Source organism: Phoenix dactylifera, unplaced genomic scaffold (assembly GCF_009389715.1).
Source record: "Phoenix dactylifera cultivar Barhee BC4 unplaced genomic scaffold, palm_55x_up_171113_PBpolish2nd_filt_p 000352F, whole genome shotgun sequence".
Taxonomy (NCBI): domain Eukaryota; kingdom Viridiplantae; phylum Streptophyta; class Magnoliopsida; order Arecales; family Arecaceae; genus Phoenix; species Phoenix dactylifera.
In genome coordinates, this window is record NW_024067810.1 from 43,863 (window position 1) to 62,975 (window position 19,113).

A 19,113-nucleotide genomic window follows, 5' to 3' on the forward strand; every position below is an offset into this window, starting at 1 on the left:
GGGAAGAAACATGAAGGAAAGAGAGAGAAAAGGAAAAGAAAAAGAAAAAGAGAAAGAAAAAGAGAGGAAAAGAAAGAAAGAAAGAAAAAAAAGAGATGAGAGGAGGCCCATCGTGAGCTGAACTGGCCTTGGCTTCTGTTCATTGCGGGCTCAACTTAGGCCCAGTTCAACCATATTGGGCCCAGTTTGGGCCGTACCTCTTTGTGGGCCCAACTTGGGCCCACTTCAGCTTTGTTGGTGTCACGACCCCGGCCCCGTTCCCGGCGGGCCGCCGCAACGGTCCAAGGGTGCGGGTAGGCATAAGGCCACTAGCCACCGCGTAGAACCCTACTACCTATCAATCATCAATAGATCTTGAAATAATTTGGCATGATACATGCACAAAATGATCACTTTTCCTATAGTGACCTGTCAGGATTATCTCAATACATACAACACACTACCTGTCAGAGCAGCCATCACATAATCTGTCACATAATAAACCTGGACAATATATAGCAATACATTATCACAGGCACACAACTGATCTGCACACATATATATATATACCTGCTTCCCAATCCATCCATGGTCAAATCCATATCCACAACAGGATCTATGACTGTAACTATGCACTATATACAATAGAAGGTTTATAATACACCAAAAGGTATAAACCTCTATCTACATTATACTATACTATACTATGGAGCGGCACAGCTAGCAGGCAATCTCTAACCCTGCTCTTCTCTATACAATACCTGCCCTGCAACCAAAAACACCAAACTGGGGAGTGAGTATATAAATACTCAGTGAGTGGAGTAGAGAGTACTATGCACATGAGACAAGATATAATCATGGCTCGAGGTGAAATCTCAAGATCAATAACAAGATGAACATGAACTCAACATAAAGAATATGGAGTAAATCATCAATATCACCACAATCACAATCAACTCATCTGAAGCATGTATAGAATAATCGAGTAAACATATACACTACTCATGAATATGCTCAACAGATCATAATGCTGGAACATACAAATCAGGTGTCAATATGCTGAATCATCAACAAGACAGCTATTGGGAGGTGGATTTTACGCCCCAGGCGAACCAGCAACAACTCCCTACTGTCACATGCATATGCAGGATAAGACACCATACCAATAATATAAATGCTAGATAGCTATCGGGAGGTGGGTTTTACGCCCCAGGCGAACCAGCAACAACTCCCCACTATCACATGCATATGCAGAATAAGACACCATACTGATAATATAAATGCAAGCCAGTATCCAGAACAGAAATCCATCTCACATCTATATACTAAACGGCACCTCGCGGGAATTCTACATCCGCGGAAAGCCATACTGCACCTCGCGGGGTCTTACTATGTCCGGCGGCAAGCAGAATATAAGTCATAGGACAGGCCAATCCTACGCCTAGGGCCGTGTCCCCCCTAGGAAGGGACTGGGCTCCGCCCACCCAGAAGGCTACTATGTGCACAAAGGCCGATGTTCAACCCCATCGACTATAGGTGTCCTGCAGATACTGCTAAGCCATGCATGAATGTCATAATGCACCCTCCCAATACTCTACTAAAAGGAGCATAATTAAGACTACCACTCACTCGACTCCGACCCAATCATAAACTAACATCAGGGTTGGGAGTGAGGGGTCAAGGGTGTGCAATGCAACTCAATATACCACTGAAATGGGCTCTACAAATCTTTGAAATAGAGGAAATAAAATTAATTTACAAAAGAAGTCATTTTACAATTCAGATCCAATTTAATTACTCATAAAGGAGTATAATCAAGGCTACCACTTACAAGTCTTTGAAATAGAGGAAATGAAATCAATTTACAAAAATCATTTCACAATTCAGATCCAATTTAATTACTCATAAAAGAGTATAATCAAGGCTACCACTCACAAGTCTTTGAAATAGAGGAAATGAAATCAATTTACAAAAGAAATCATTTCACAATTCAGATCCAATTTAACTACTTATAAAAGAGTATAATCAAGGCTACCACTCACAAGTCTTTAAAATAGAGAAAATGAAATCAATTTACAAAAAAAAATCATTTCACAATTCAAATCCAATTTGACTACTTTTCCGCCCCTTGTAATTCCTCTCAATGTTCCCTCAAATGCGTGCACAAGATAATCAAGTATGGAGAAACAAGATTATAGAGGAATCTACTATAATATCAATCAATATGCACAAGTGGAATCAATTCACACTTGGCGGTATTCATGAAAATGAATTAAGGATGCTCATGGTGCAAAGTACATGACTCCCACTCACCTGTCAATCTGGCACAGCCCTGATACGCCTCCAAAACTTTATGGTAGGCAGTAGGGGCTTCTTCTTCTTGCTCCCTAACTTCTTGCCCAACTGTGACATGCATTTATAATATATTTAGTCCTGTATCAAGGGCTATAATCTACGTGCCAATTATAATATAGGGAACTTTAATTGATTCAACTCCCCCATTCCCTAAATCTTTTCTTTTCTTTCTTTTTTTCTTTTTCTATTAATTAACTAATCATTTATGTATACTAGGGATTCCCTTGCATGAGTACAAGGTCCCTTTTAGCTTGATCTAGGCTTAATACTCTATTATAGCATGAAATTCCTTATTTTCCACCCGGATGAACAGTAACCCAGACCGACAGCCGGTTACTTCATCCCAGGTTTGATCCACTTTCCAGACTCCAAATTTGATGAAATTTTTACCTAACATTCTACACTCATAGAAAATTCCAAAAAGGTAACATGCATCACTATCGGAGGCCGTTTGACCCCCTAAATAATTCGCCAAAGTTGGGACTTTGACATGATTTTTCCGTAGTGCCGGAAAAATTTGTCGAAATCCGATTCTTCAACTATCATCTACCCTTTCTATAGCATAAATTCTTTAGAATACTAGGTAGGGACGGGTATTTACCTTTTTCTTCTTGTGAAACTTGGGTCCTTGCGTAGAGGAAAAGAAAACCGACACTTCCCTTTTTTGTTTCCGCCGGCACACAACCGGGATCCCCCCTTCCCTTCTCTTCTTTTTCTTCTTTTGGACTCTCCCTCTTCTTCTCTTCTTCTCTCTTTTCTTCTCTTTTTCTTCTTCTTCTTTTTCTTCTATTCTTCTCTTTTTCTCTCCTTTTCCTTCTCTTCTTCTCTCCTTTTCCTTCTCTGTGTTTCTACCGCCTGAGACCCCCTCCCCTCCTTCTCGGTTTCATTCCACCGACAGCACACTCAACCCACCAATTAAGTCACATCAAACAAAATCAAATCCCCATTTTGCCCTTGCCACTTCGATATATCTGCAATTATGCCATTATCTTTTGATTCCTTTCCATTTTGCTCCTAACACTTCAACGCATCTACTATTATGCCATTAACTTTTGATTCCTTCCAATTTTACCCCTTATATCAATTTTAAAGGACCATTCTATCCCTTTTTTATATTAAAAAAAAATTTGGGGTTATTACATCCTCCCCCCTTATATAAAATTCGTTCTCGAATTTAAAAGGGTAAATTATCTGATTACTCAAAGAGGTGAGGGTATTTGCTCTTCATACTTTGCTCCGACTCTCAAGTGCATTCTTCAACATTGTGCCGGTGCCATTGGACCTTTATCATACATATTTTCTTATTTTTTTTAGCTTCTTGGTCTGAGTATCAAGGATAGCTACAGGAAGCTCTTCATAAGAAAGGTCTCCCTCTACTGTAACTTCTTGCACTGACAGCACATGGGATGGGTTTGGCACATATTTCCGGAGCATAGATATATGAAATACTGAATGCACATGACTGAGGTTTGGAGGCAGTGCTAATCTGTAAGATACAGTGCCAACCTTGTCTAATATCTCAAAGGGGCCAATGTATCTAGGACTAAGCTTGCCTCTCTTTCCAAACCTCATTATTCCTTTCATAGGAGAGATCTTTAGGAACACATGATTTCCCGTGCCAAACTGCACATCTCTCCTTCTGACATCTGCGTAGCTCTTCTGCCTACTAAACACTGTCCTCAACCTTTTTTGTATCACTAACACCTTTTCTGATCAGTGTATCTACCACAACATTAGCTTTTCTCGAATGTGAGTAGAGCAGCAATACTATCAGAAGTTTTTCAACTCGGTGTATCTACCTCAACATTAGTTTTTTTCGGAGAGTAGTGTATAGACAAGGCATGATTTTTATCAATTCCAATCATCTTTCCTGTCTCATATTGAGTAGCTTCTAGGTAAGAAGGTATTTTAAACTCTTATGATCAGTATACACCTTACAAGATTCATTAATACAGGGCCGAAGATATTTGTTCTGTATTGTTACCTTGTCCAATCCTTGATAACCAATACATAACCTCAAACTTCCATCTTCCTTCTTTACAAACAATACTAGAGTTCCCTAAGATGACACACTAAGTCGAATGAAGCCTTTATCAAGTGATTCTTGCAACTTTTCCTTTAATTCTTTTATTTCAGTTGGAGCCATTCTATAGGGGGTTTTTGAAGATTGGTATGGTATTGGGAATCAAATCAATTGCAAATTCAATCTCTCTCTCTGGTGGCAAACCAGGAAGATCTTCTGGAAAAACATCAGGGTGTTCATTCATTACTGGAATATCCTCTAATTTGGTCTCCTTTTAGGTATCCATTACACAGACTAAATAAGTCTTATACTCCTTTTCTAATGCCTTCCTAGCTTTCAGGGCAGAAATTAATGTTATGATGAATTACATTACATGGGTGCATCGCTTTGAAAGAAGAACCCTGGTTCTTCAGGTATCTAGAATATCACTCTTTTACTCTAGCAGTCAATATGAGTGTGGTACTGAGACCTCCAAGCTATTCCCAAAATGATGTCAAAATCTTGCATGTCAAGTTATATAAGATTTGTCACTAACTCTCCTACCCCTATTTGAATTATGCAATTCTTGCACTAATATCAACAATTACTGTTTTCTATAGGGGTGTAGGAACACACAGTGATTCTTCTAGTTCCTCAAGTATGCAGTGTAGTTATCTAGATAAACTAACTGAAATAAAGGAATGCATAGTGCCAAAATCGAACAAAATAGAGGGATCAACCAAGCTGACTTGTAATATACCTGTCACCACCCAGTCATTGGCACTGGCATTTTGGTAGGTCAGTGCAAAACTCGAGCATTGTTTCTTGGCCTCTGGTCACCAGGTACCGGAGGTCTAAGCTCATTCCTCCTCTTGTATGGGCAATCACGTGCCAGGTGTCCAGTCCGCCCACAACTATAACATGCCCTCGCTCTCCTCATATAGGGCCCACTATGGGATCTGCTAGAGTAAGTGCGGGCTCTGGGATCTGCTATGGTGATATTGATGATTCCACTATGGGATCTGCTAGAGTAATTGCGAACCCTGGGCTTCTCTTGAATTGGAGTGCCCCTGAGATCCCATGGCCTGCCACTCTGACTTCTATCTGATCTGGATCTCATCAGGTCAGCCCTTTCTCTATCAGATCTTTTCAATTCAGCCTCTACTCTCAAGGCTCTGTCCAAAATATCCATATAGCTGGTAATTAACTGAGAAGATGTCCGGGACCTGATCTCATGTCTAAGCCCTTGTTCGAACCGGTTGGCTCTACTCATATCATCCTCCATGAACTGGGGGCAGAATCGACCCAGCTCATCGAACTTATTGACGTAATCCAAGACAGTCATATGCTCGGACTGAGTCAGCGATAAAAACTCATTCTGCTTCATTTGCCTAACTGAGTCCGAAAAGTACTTAGCATAAAATACTCTGTTAAAATCCCCCCAGGCCACCCCGTTGACCTCATATGCTGTCTCCATAGCAGTCCACCAAGAGTCAGCACTCCCCCTTAGCATGGAGATAGCTAGTTTGACTTTTACCTCCTCGGAAAATTGAAGTAACTCATACATCTTCTCCAGTTCCCGGATCCAGGCCTCAGCTATCATGGGATCGGACCCACCATTAAACATCGGTGGATTCAGCCTACGGAACCTCTCGTAATAGGATTCTATCGGCTGTATAGGTTGGGCAGCTAACTGCATCTGCTGCTGTTGCTCAAGCAGTTGTGCTATTAACTGGTACACTCCTGCTAAATCTGCCTAGGTTGCTATGGAGTGTGGAGTAGTTTGTGAAATTGATTGGCTATCAGGGTCCGGAGAAGGTGCCCTTATTTCTCTTTCATCCTCCATGTTGCTTACGGCTACCTAGCAGTCAAGAATTTATGATGAGTTTACATAAATTATCTCTTAACATAGTAAAATAGCAAAAACCATCAAAGAGATCACATAGTCATATCATAATAAATCTGAGAATCTACAATATTCACCTTCTCTTATTAACACAAATCTTCATTATTGAAAAATCTAGTCTCCCATCACAGTCAATATTTTTGACCAATTTAAATTGATTCGATCCACTATACTTTCACTACACAACTCTGATCAATATCCTCCGAATTTATTAATTGACTTTCTGTCAAAATATAAATCTTGATTGTAAACTGAATGATATACAATTTTGTCTCAAGTAGAGCCAAAAAGAACTCTTAAGTCTCATCCCCAAATATATTTTACAGAATCGTATATGACTCATAAAATAACATATAGAAAAACCCTATGCTCCATAGTATAATCCTATACTTAATCCTGACTCACCCTATTGCTCTGACAGGACTCTTCTAAACCTTTGCTCTGATACCACTTCTTGTCACGACCCCCGCCCCGTTCCCGGCGGGCCGCCGCGACGGTCCTAGAGTGCGGGTAGGCATAAGGCCACCAGCCACCGCGTAGAACCCTACTACCTATCAATCATCAATAGATCTTGAAATAATTTGGCATGATACATGCACAAAATGATCACTTTTCCTATAGTGACCTGTCAGGATTATCTCAATACATACAACACACTACCTGTCAGAGCAGCAATCACATAATCTGTCACATAATAAACCTGGACAATATATAGCAATACATTATCACAGGCACACAACTGATCTGCACACATATATATATATACCTGCTTCCCAATCCATCCATGGTCAAATCCATATCCACAACAGGATCTATGACTGTAACTATGCACTATATACAATAGAAGGTTTATAATACACCAAAAGGTATAAACATCTATCTACATTATACTATACCATACTATGGAGCGGCACAGCTAGCAGGCAATCTCTAACCCTGCTCTTCTCTATACAATACCTGCCCTGCAATCAAAAACACCAAACTGGGGAGTGAGTATATAAATACTCAGTGAGTGGAGTCGAGAGTACTATGCATATGAGATAAGATATAATCATGGCTCGAGGTGAAATCTCAAAATCAATAACAAGATGAACATGAACTCAACATAAAGAATATGGAGTAAATCATCAATATCACCACAATCACAATCAACTCATCTGAAGCATATATGGAATAATCGAGTAAACATATACACTACTCATGAATATGCTCAACAGATCATAATGATGGAACATACAAATCAGGCGTCAATATGCTGAATCATCAACAAGATAGCTATTGGGAGGTGGATTTTACGCCCCAGGCGAACCAGCAACAACTCCCTACTGTCACATGCATATGCAGGATAAGACACCATACCAATAATATAAATGCTAGATAGCTATCGGGAGGTGGGTTTTACGCCCCAGGCAAACCAGCAACAACTCCCCACTATCACATGCATATGCAGAATAAGACACCATACTGATAATATAAATGCAAGCCAGTATCCAGAACAGAAATCCATCTCACATCTATATACTAAACGGTACCTCGCGGGAATTCTACATCCACGGAAAGCCATACTGCACCTCGCGGGGTCTTACTATGTCCGGCGGCAAGCAGAATATAAGTCGTAGGACTGGCCAATCCTACGCCTAGGGCCGTGTCCCCCCTAGGAAGGGACTGGGCTCCGCCCACCCAGAAGGCTACTATGTGCACAAAGGCCGATGTTCAACCCCATCGACTATAGGTGTCCTGCAGATACTGCTAAGCCATGCATGAATGTCATAATGCACCCTTCCAATACTCTACTAAAAGGAGCATAATTAAGACTACCACTCACTCGACTCCGACCCAATCATAAACTAACATCAGGGTTGGGAGTGAGGGGTCAAGGGTGTGCAATGAAACTCAATATACCACTGAAATGGGCTCTACAAATCTTTGAAATAGAGGAAATAAAATTAATTTACAAAAGAAGTCATTTTACAATTCAGATCCAATTTAATTACTCATAAAGGAGTATAATCAAGGCTACCACTTACAAGTCTTTGAAATAGAGGAAATGAAATCAATTTACAAAAGAAATCATTTCACAATTCAGATCCAATTTAACTACTCATAAAAGAGTATAATCAAGGCTACCACTCACAAGTCTTTGAAATAGAGGAAATGAAATCAATTTACAAAAAAAATTATTTCACAATTCAGATCCAATTTAACTACTCATAAAAGAGTATAATCAAGGCTACCACTCACAAGTCTTTGAAATAAAGGAAATGAAATCAATTTACAAAAGAAATCATTTCACAATTCAAATCCAATTTGACTACTTTTCCGCCCCTTGTAATTCCTCTCAATGTTCCCTCAAATGCGTGCACAAGATAATCAAGTATGGAAAAACAAGATTATAGAGGAATCTACTATAATATCAATCAATATGCACAGGTGGAATCAATTCACACTTGGCGGTATTCATGAAAATGAATTAAGGATGCTCATGGTGCAAAGTACATGACTCCCACTCACCTGTCAATTTGGCACAGCCCTGATACGCCTCCAAAACTTTATGGTAGGCCGTAGGGGCTTCTTCTTCTTGCTCCCTAACTTCTTGCCCAACTGTGACATGCATTTATAATACATTTAGTCCTGTATCAAGGGCTATAATCTACGTGCCAATTATAATATAGGAAACTTTAATTGATTCAACTCCCCCGTTCCCTAAATCTTTTCTTTTCTTTCTTTTTTTCTTTTTCTATTAATTAACTCATCATTTATGTATACTAGGGATTCCCTTGCATGAGTACAAGGTCCCTTTTAGCTTGATCTAGGCTTAATACTCTATTATAGCATGAAATCCCTTATTTTCCACCCGGATAAACAGTAACCCGGACCGACAGCCGGTTACTTCATCCCGGGTTTGATCCACTTTCCAGACTCCAAATTTGATGAAATTTTTACCTAACATTCTACACTCATAGGAAATTCCAAAAAGGTAACATGCATCACTATCGGAGGCCGTTTGACCCCCTAAATAATTCGCCAAAGTTGGGACTTTGACACGATTTTTCCGTAGTGCCGGAAAAATTTGTCGAAATCCGATTCTTCCCCTTTTAACACCCTTTACAACTATCATCTACCCTTTCTATAGCATTAATTCTTTAGAATACTAGGTAGGGATGGGTATTTACCTTTTTCTTCTTGTGAAACTTGGGTCCTTGTGTAGAGGAAAAGAAAACCGACACTTCCCTTTTTTGTTTCCGCCGGCACACAACCGGGATCCCTCCTTCCCTTCTCTTCTTTTTCTTCTTTTGGACTCTCCCTCTTCTTCTCTTCTTCTCTCTTTTCTTCTCTTTTTCTTCTTCTTCTTTTTCTTCTTTTTCTTCTCTTCTTTCTCTCCTTTTCCTTCTCTTCTTCTCTCCTTTTCCTTCTCTGTGTTTCTACCGCCTGAGACCCCCTCCCCTCCTTCTCGGTTTCATTCCACCGACAGCACGCTCAACCCACCAATTAAGTCACATCAAACAAAATCAAATCCCCATTTGCCCTTGCCACTTCGATATATCTGCAATCATGCCATTATCTTTTGATTCCTTCCCATTTTGCCCCTAACACTTCAACGCATCTACTATTATGCCATTAACTTTTGATTCCTTCCAATTTTACCCCTTATATAAATTTTAAAGGACTATTCTATCCCTTTTTTATATAAAAAAAAAATTTTGGGGTTATTACAGTTGGATCCTATTTGGGCCATACCCATTTATAGGTCCAACTTGGACTCAGTTTAGTCGTGTGGAGCCCTGTTGGGCTGTGTCCAATAGTATTTTAGATTTTGCTTCATCCTGAAATTAACAAAAAAATATATTATATCTAAACAGGTGCACTTGATCTGTTGGTTTGAAGTGGAATTTAGGCAAGGAAAGGTAAGTAATTTAATACCTCAAAGTGTATTTTCCAAAGAATTTGATAAAATAATTATTAGTGATTGAATCTTGAAATATATTTTGTACCTTGTAAAATGGGTCATGCATGTTAAATATCATTTAAAATTTATGTTACGTGTTATGAAATCTGAAAAATGTAACTGGGCAAATAATGAAAAATCTATTTTGTAAACATGTATGTATTCTCAGCATGGCTATAATCTGGCCCCGCCATGGGGATTATTCGTTGGCCCTGTCGACTTGTATCTGTGAGAGACCGGTTTCGACACCGTACCACCGGTGATTAGAATAGTGGTGTTTGGACATCGTACCACCGGTGTTTAATAATAGTGGTATTTGGACACCGTACCACCGGTGTATAATAATAGTGGTGTTTGGCACTTTGTGCGACCCATGCCACTGGGTTCATGGAGCCTACATATGCTGGGATTTCCGTATTAGAGTTTTTGTGAAAATGATGATGACTTTTGAAAGAAAAAAAATGTGCTTATCTGTGATTTAATTTCTAGTCATTATTTTGCGTTTTGATTAATTATCTGATATGCTTTGACCCCACTCTGGGGTATTATGTTGCTTACTGGGCTAGTGTAGCTCATTATTCTATTTTATTTATTTTTCAGATCCAGAAGCTTGATCGCACGGAATTGGAGAGTACGATAGATTTTAAAAGTTTTTGCTAAAATTAGAATTTTGGTTAGTTTAACTAAAATATTTGAATTATATTGATATATGCAAATTTTGGAAACTTTGTAAAATTTTATGTATATATATAATGCTAAATTTTAGGCATGTGTGATATCATTGATATGATCAGCTGCCTTGCGCGCCCGTGAGGCCCGCCGCGTAGGCGTGCGGCATCTGCCGCGCTTCGGGCTCAGTCTCGAGGCGTGACATAGACTCTCACAATTTATGCATTGTCCCACACAAACTCACTGTCACTGGACAGCCACTAAAAGACTGCTGCGTAACTTGAAGAACACTATTTTTCACGGCATCAATATAACAAAAACATCAAGCCCAGCACTCACGTGTTTCTCGGATGCTGATTGGGCCGGCAATTTGGATGATAGAATATCTCATCTTCCTTGACGCACCCATTTCATGGAGTTCCAAAAAGCAACGTGTATCAACGGAAGCTGAGTATAGGGCCTTAGCAACAGCAGCAGCAGAGTCCATGTGGCTGCTATCTCTATTCCAAGAACTGAAGTTCTCATTATCACAACCACCTATACTCTTGTGTGATAATTTGGGAGCAACACAGCTAAGCTTTAATCCTGTCCAGCATTCAAGGATGAAACACATCCAAATAGACATTTATTTTGTGCGAGATTTGGTTGAGAAAAAAATTATTAATGTTCGGTATGTGCACACCAATGACCAGCTCGCATATTTACTCGCCAAGCCGCTTTCGAGACAAAGGACAGATTATCTAAGAGACAAGATCGGCCTATCCGATGGTAGCCCGTTCTTGCGGGGGCGTATCAAGGAAAATGAAGAAAACAAGCAAGTGACAACTCAAGTCCAGCTACCGCAATAAACACTGCTAGATTTTTTGTGCCTCCTATGCTTCTAGGATTAATCAAGCAAGTGACAACTCAAGTCCAGCTACCGCAATAAACACTGCCAGATTTTTTGTGCCTCCGATGATTCTAGGATCAGTCAAACAAGTGACAACTCAAGTCCAGCTACCGCAATAAACACTGTCAGATTTTTTGTGCCTCCGATGATTCTAGGATCAATCAAGCAAGTGACAACTCAAGTCCAGCTACCGCAATAAACACTGCCAGATTTTTGTGGCTCCCATGATTCTAGGATCAGTTTTTTATTTTTGTAAATATTATCATTTATTGTGTTGTAAATTTTCTTTTCAGTTACATATTTTATACGCCTAAAATTATGCTTCTTTGATTGTATAAATATACAAAGTATGAATAGAAATTATTTGTGAGTTCAAAATTCAAAACCATAGCAGTGTGCCTTCTCTTTACAAGGAATAATACAATATTATAAACTATATTTCAAGAACAGCTAAAATCAAACATGAAAGATGCAATACTGCTAAAGCATATAATGTATCGTTTGGTTTAATCTGCATCAATCTTCATCAGCAAGGCCTTGCCATGAAAAATAAATGTAGAGGTTGCTGAAGCAAAACAAATAGATTTACTCTGAACTGCATTCCTATACTCATTCATAGCTGCTCTTGCACAGGGCTTTCATTTGAGCACAATTCTACAGGTTGATCAACAAATGACCGGATGCATCACTCTAATGATGGTAGGATGGGATCAGGAGTTCATGACCATGACCATTCTGCTTGCAGACTCCAATAAAGGGCCTGTAACCTTAGAAGTTTGATAGAATTGCAGTCTAGTGTACAAGCAAACAATTGAATAAATTGAAAGTTTCTTTAAAACCAACAGTAAACTACATAACAAATGGATACACAAGATTTTCTTGCTTTCTTCATTAAAAAAAAATAAAGATTTTCTTGCTTTCGATCGATCGTCCCCAATGACATGATGCAGTCTTAAAGTGACAATGAGCAGTCTGTAAGAAAACCATTAAAAATGAAATAAATTTAATATAAAGAAAACCTCAAATCACAGATTCAAAGCTATCCAATTTGATTCCAAGAACAAAATTTGAGGTGTATACTAGCAAAATCAATGAGGACATCCTCTTCCTGCCTCCTATCCACTTGCCTCCAAACAATCCATTACTTTCATTCCCTAATCTGACTACCTGCTAGCGTCTCGTAAAATAGCAACTTGCCTTGAATTTCATTCTGCAAATCACGATCGATCGATGGTAGGGGAGGTTTAAGATGTATCATACAAGCAAAATTGCAATGTGTTCTAAGCTGTTTCATGCAAGCAAAATTGAAATTTACAAGAAGGAAAAATTTTCGATACAGTTGCGAAGGTAAAAATAACCAGGATTTAGCTAGAGAAAATCCACCAAACTATATATGGTTTTCCTGGTTCATGCTTATCAGATCCCATCTCATATATGACCACAAGATCTATAATTTTTTTTTCTCCTACATGTTTAAAGTTTCCCATTGCAGCAAGCCCAACAAGGAGAGAGACACTACATCTCTTCTCATTCCTGCTTACAGCCTAGACTAAAAAGAAAATATTCAGCATACATCTGCTTCAGGCCTCTATTCAAAAATGGTGCAAAACGATTCCATATATGAATAATAACACCTTCGAGATGGCAGATCCTAGAAACTTTATTTAGCTGTCTAGATACTCTAAACTGCTAATTTAAATCTTCACACTTAAGATTACTGGGTAAACAATTGGAGAACACAATATTTGAAACAATGACTGTGTGCATATTTTCTTTCCTTTTCTTTAGGTAGGGAGAGGGGTTTTACATTTAATCAAAGTTCAAATAATGGTAATGAAATATTTAAGCCTGTTTGGCATCATTTAAATTCTTATTTTTTTTATTTTAAAAAACAAAATTATGCAAATCGAGTCAAAAAAATATATTTGATATTCTCTTTTTATTTTTGCTCATTGAAAGTCACTTTCATTACTTCTAACAAAATTAAAGTAAGAAATCCTTATTTTTAATATTTTTAAAAATAAGAATTTTTTTTTTTTGAACATCACCACCAATACTATCTCCTCAACTACCACTATATCTACCACCACTGCTGCCGCTACCACCATTTGAATCTTGTGTGCACATATTTGTGTATGTATTGATGTATAGTTTACTATTAGCTAATATATTAACTACCTAGAAAGTATTTTCATCAAATTCAATTTTTTCAATTTTGAGAAGATTTCAAGCATGCGAGTATTTGGTTTTGACCAACCTGAGCAAGTCCTTGTAAACATTTTTGCACCCTGAAAAATGTATAAAACAATCAAATTCACAAAAAAGCATATCTCTATTAAAAGGAAAAGAAAACCCTTTATTATGCTAGCAAACATATATATTTGTGTATAAGATAATTTCCAAATAACATATTATAATCTAAAATTGTATGCACTATGATTATTAACTTAAGATAGATTATTAAAACAATACGAACATTATCTGTACACGTTATGTATGATACTTCTATTTCAGCAAAAAAAAAAAAAAGAAAGAATACAAACATCTTCATCGACTATAAAAGTAACAAGCCTTATATTATTGTTTGGAATGTAGAATTTAATATTTATCATTGCAAGAGATCGATACTTTCACCTCTCCACTATCAGAGTATAAATCTAATTAAGGTTGTGTCTTGTGAGATAAAAATTATATGAACTTTATTACCATACGAGCACAAGTCATGAATATCAAATTGTTTATATTTTTTGAAGTCATTAACCATTTCAAGATAGGAAGGAATGATGTTTTACTTGCAAATTCTCTCTACGAAAACCGATTAAAGTTAGAAACAATTTTCTAAGTACCATCTTTTAAAAAAAAAAAAGTCAACATAAAAACAATAAATGGTATTGAGAGGAATAAAGGGACCCGGACCAGCATTTCAACATATCATCTGTTGAAGTCGATCACCACCACCACCATCATTCAAAGTTGTGGAGAGGATAGCATCCAAGGAAGATGCAAAATAAAATACTCACTCTCTCTTACAGCAAGTATAACATTCAAAAGAAGGGACAGTAAAGAAAAATAGAGAGAAAAAGAGGAGCAGAGAGCGGAGTGTTAGAAATTTTTGCCTCAAGTAGATAGGTGGGGAAGGGCGTGTTGGTTATTTTAGGGACTATTTGGATAATTAAGTAGAAAATTCTATAAAATTCGTGAATTGAGCTAGTACATCTAGCAAAATTATAAAATTATAAGCTAAGTTAGGCCGTAGCTTTAGAACAAGCTGACCAAATTTTATATAGAGAAAGAAAAAACTCGGCATTTTTTTTTTATAGTAGCTTCTTTTTACAGTGGGGGATTAGAACTTGAAAGGATTTCCTCTTGAGCCGCCGTTAAAGATCCGGTAAAAGGGGGGTTTTTTTCACGGCCAGGTCCATGGAGGGACGTGGAATCCCATTGCGAGCAAACGGACCAACATAACGTTGACCATCCGGTGAGAGCGTGCGTCAGGTGTCACACTAAACTCTCTCCACCAAACTTTCTCTTCCCTTCCATCACTCCCCCCTCACTCTGCTCATCACCGTCCATTCTCGTGATCTTAGGTGTGGAAATAGGGCAGGAATGCGAGTGCACACAACTTTAATGACATCAGATCAGTCCCCTCTTCTTCCACGCATGGCGCAGGAAAACCTCACAAATACTATGAGACTGTGTGTGTGAGAAGGAGAGGAAGGTGAGCGAAGGTGGTAGCTGTCACGGGCCAAGAGTGGTAGTTGGAGCTGCCACTCCTATGGACCCAACTTTATAAGCTCACTCCATGGCCACTGGCCTCTTCAGCTACATCCAACTTAGAAGAATTCCACTGTTAGAGAAGAAGAAAGAGATCAGTGATCGAAGAAATGGCACCTGCCACGCCATTCCTTCCGACGGCCACCGACGAGAAGACGCTGCGTCCGAGCTTCATTCGGGACGAGGACGAGAGACCGAAGGTGGCGTACAACCAATTCAGCGACGATATCCCCGTGATATCGTTGGCAGGGATCGACGAGGAGGAGGAAGGGGAAGGTGGTGAGAAGAGAAAGGAGATTTGCCGCAAGATTGTGGCAGCGTGCGAGGACTGGGGGATATTCCAGGTGGTGGATCATGGTGTTGATGCAGAGTTGATCTCCGAGATGACGAGGCTTTCCAAGGAGTTCTTCGCACTGCCGCCGGAGGAAAAACTCCGGTTCGACATGTCCGGCGGCAAGAAGGGTGGATTCATAGTTTCCAGCCATCTCCAGGTATGGCGTTCTTAATTAGAACAGGTGCAACTGCTTTAAGTCTCTCTCAATTCTCAAAAGGAAAAATAGAGGGTAATGTCATGAAAGGCCCTAACATAAATCTCAAAGTCCGCTGATATTCTCTTCATTTTAATGCAGAACTCATTTATTTTAGTGTTTTAATTCATTTTCTTTAAAAAAAAAGTTTGTAATAAACTATATAATTTACTATTGTTTCTTGATGTTGATTATGTTCTGAATGAATCAAATGAATTCTACAGATAGTAAGGAACTGTAATTAGAAAGCCTGACATTTTTTATTAGCCTTCGAGAAGCAGTGAAGCATGCATGGAAAATAAAATATGAACACCATTTTTATCATTTTTGTGTGATTCATGTGTCCACTATGAGTCTCACCTTTCCTCTCCTACAATATTACTTCATGTTATGTTACTGGATGAGGGGATGAATTAACAAGAGCTCAACAACTCATATAATGCCTTTATATTCAAAAAATAATCTTGATCAAATATATGCTTACATTTTATACCTCAGACACCTCCATATTCTCATAGTTGGCTTCGCATTTTGACTGACAAGCATAGAATTAGCATGCCAATGGTAGTATGTGCAAATATCAATTTTAGAAGATATTCATCTAAATTTCAATATTTAAGAGGATATGCAAAAAAAAAACCTATAAAAATAATGGCTCCACAAATTAATGAGCAAGAAGATTGTATTCAAACAGCATAGAAGAAGAAACTAACATTCTAGTTGTCAAAAATTTTTCCATTGCCTGAATGATATGTGCAGGGGGAAGCAGTGCAAGACTGGAGAGAAATTGTAACATTCTTCTCATACCCGATTCGGGCTCGGGACTACTCAAGGTGGCCGGACAAGCCGGAAGGGTGGAAATCCACCGTCGAGTGGTATAGCGAGAAGCTGATGAACCTGGCATGCAAGCTTCTGGGAGTATTGTCTGAGGCCATGGGGCTTGACAAGGAGGCACTGACCCAGGCTTGTGTGGACATGGATCAGAAGGTGGTGGTTAACTTCTATCCCAAATGCCCCCAGCCGGACCTCACCCTTGGCCTAAAGAGGCACACAGACCCGGGCACCATCACCCTCCTATTCCAGGACCAAGTAGGTGGCCTCCAGGCTACAAGGGACGGAGGTAAGACATGGATCACCGTTCAGCCAGTGGCAGGTGCATTAGTGGTGAACCTTGGGGACCATGGCCATGTAAGTATCAAATTGTTACTAAATATACAATTTCCTTTAATACATTTTCATGATAATATCGTTTTTAGTAGTGCTAGCATGAATCAAACTCGTGGAAATGCCTTGAAAATATCAAAAAAATGCCCCAAAAAAGTCTTTCTTATAATATCTTGGGTGAATGATATGATCCAAAGTTGGATGCTTTTCTTGGATGATATGATAAAATCTTGGTAATTTTTAAAAGCTGGTTTTCCTAGTAATACAAATATTTTAAAGCAAACTTCGTTTTCCCATATGGAACAGAATGGTATGAGACATACTGTGCCAATATTGGTTCCATATGTCGAATCGGTCATGTATCGTACTGTACTGATGCAGTGATAATGTGATATTGGTACAAAGCTTAAGATCGAGACGGCATATCTTGCTTTGAAATGAACTAATTAGAAGATTACCACCAACAGATACACTACCTTGAGTATGTCATTGTTTAGCTAATGTATGCACCCTTAATGGTACTCAAAAGTATCTGAAAGAAACTAGAGTACATCATAGCCAAGTGAGCTAGTGTGTTGTTTTAGTTTCAAGAAAATTACAAACTATAAACTGTGAAAAATGTGTAGCCATATACATTTCATTCATTGATGAAGTCGGAGCGACCTGTCAAACACTGCTTCCTTAAAACAGCACTTGAATTTTCTTGCTGATTCTAACTGGATGCTTCCTTGAGACAGTATCTGAGTAATGGCCGATTCAAGAATGCCGACCACCAGGCGGTGGTGAACTCGAACTATGAACGGCTGTCGATCGCGACGTTCCAAAACCCAGCCCCTGAGGCAATTGTGTACCCACTGGCAATCAGGGAGGGAGAGAAGCCAGTGTTAGATGAGCCCATCACGTTCGCTGAGATGTACCGAGGGAAGATGAGCAAGGACCTGGAGCTTGCCAAGCTCAAGAAGATGGCCAAGATGGAGCAGCAGGAGGTGCTGAAGAAGGCCGGAGAGGTCACTGCCCAGCCCAAAGCTCTTAATGAAATCCTAGCTTAATAAATTAGATACAAACGTGTTGTCTTTTTCTCTCTCTATATACCTCTTTGTTTGGCAAATCGAGTGATGCTGTTTGTTTTTTGAGTGATGCTGTTTGTAACCCTTTATCATTTGCAATAAAATATCTAGATGTCAAATTTTAATATATCTGAAAGAGTGGGCTCTCAACCTTTTTTTGGTTGCAGAAATAAGTGTTTCAGAAGACAATATATAGCTTCCAAACCATCCACCCATTGTTTTGGTGCAAAGCTCCACAAATATATGTAAGAAATTGATTCAGAAGGGTTGTGTGTTCTAACTTTGCCCAACATTTTGCCATCAATCGAAATAGACAACTTGATAAGGGAATAAAATCGTCTTGCGAAAAGATAAGGAAATAAAAGATAAATAATTGAAAAGAAAGCTTTCCTTCCTGCTTGGTTATATTCTTTTTAGAAATACAATGTTTCCTTGTCTTGTTTATGCTTCTGTGTCCAAGGAAAAGTAGGTTTCTCCCTCCACTAACAACTCTGGCCCTGTGGGCACCTTTCTAAGAGAGTGATCACACTAATGATGAAATTTATTGTATCTATACTCCTCATAGATTGCTGCCATTTAAATAAAGTTCTCACATCAGATGAACTGAGATCATAGCAACATAAATAGAATCCAATTTCATTAGATAAGTTATAGTAACAAGTTTAATTGCTAAAGATGTGATCCGAATCTCTTAAATCAAAAGCCAGAAAATAATTCAATGGATCAATCTTAATTGTTGATCAAACACCCATCTGTCACACACTCATCCATGAGAGCTATGGTTTAAGACACAACCTTGAATGATTTCTCTTGGTACTACTGAACCAATTGTGTA

The 19,113-nt window shown here is 38.8% G+C and overlaps 2 protein-coding genes across 2 annotated transcripts; one reads left to right on the plus strand and one right to left on the minus strand.

The window, feature by feature from the left end:
- Positions 1-5,135: 5,135 nt before the first annotated feature.
- Positions 5,136-6,035, minus strand: LOC120105731. Its single transcript, XM_039118439.1, has one exon. The coding sequence runs from the start codon at positions 6,033-6,035 to the stop codon at positions 5,136-5,138; it is 900 nt and encodes a 299-aa protein (XP_038974367.1).
- A 9,512-nt stretch (positions 6,036-15,547) lies between these two features.
- On the plus strand, positions 15,548-18,407 carry LOC103697163 (flavanone 3-dioxygenase F3H1-like). Its single transcript, XM_008778969.3, has 3 exons — positions 15,548-16,011; positions 16,807-17,235; positions 17,949-18,407. The coding sequence occupies exons 1-3, from the start codon at positions 15,631-15,633 to the stop codon at positions 18,258-18,260; spliced, it is 1,122 nt and encodes a 373-aa protein (XP_008777191.2). The 5' UTR covers positions 15,548-15,630; the 3' UTR covers positions 18,261-18,407.
- Positions 18,408-19,113: the final 706 nt, after the last annotated feature.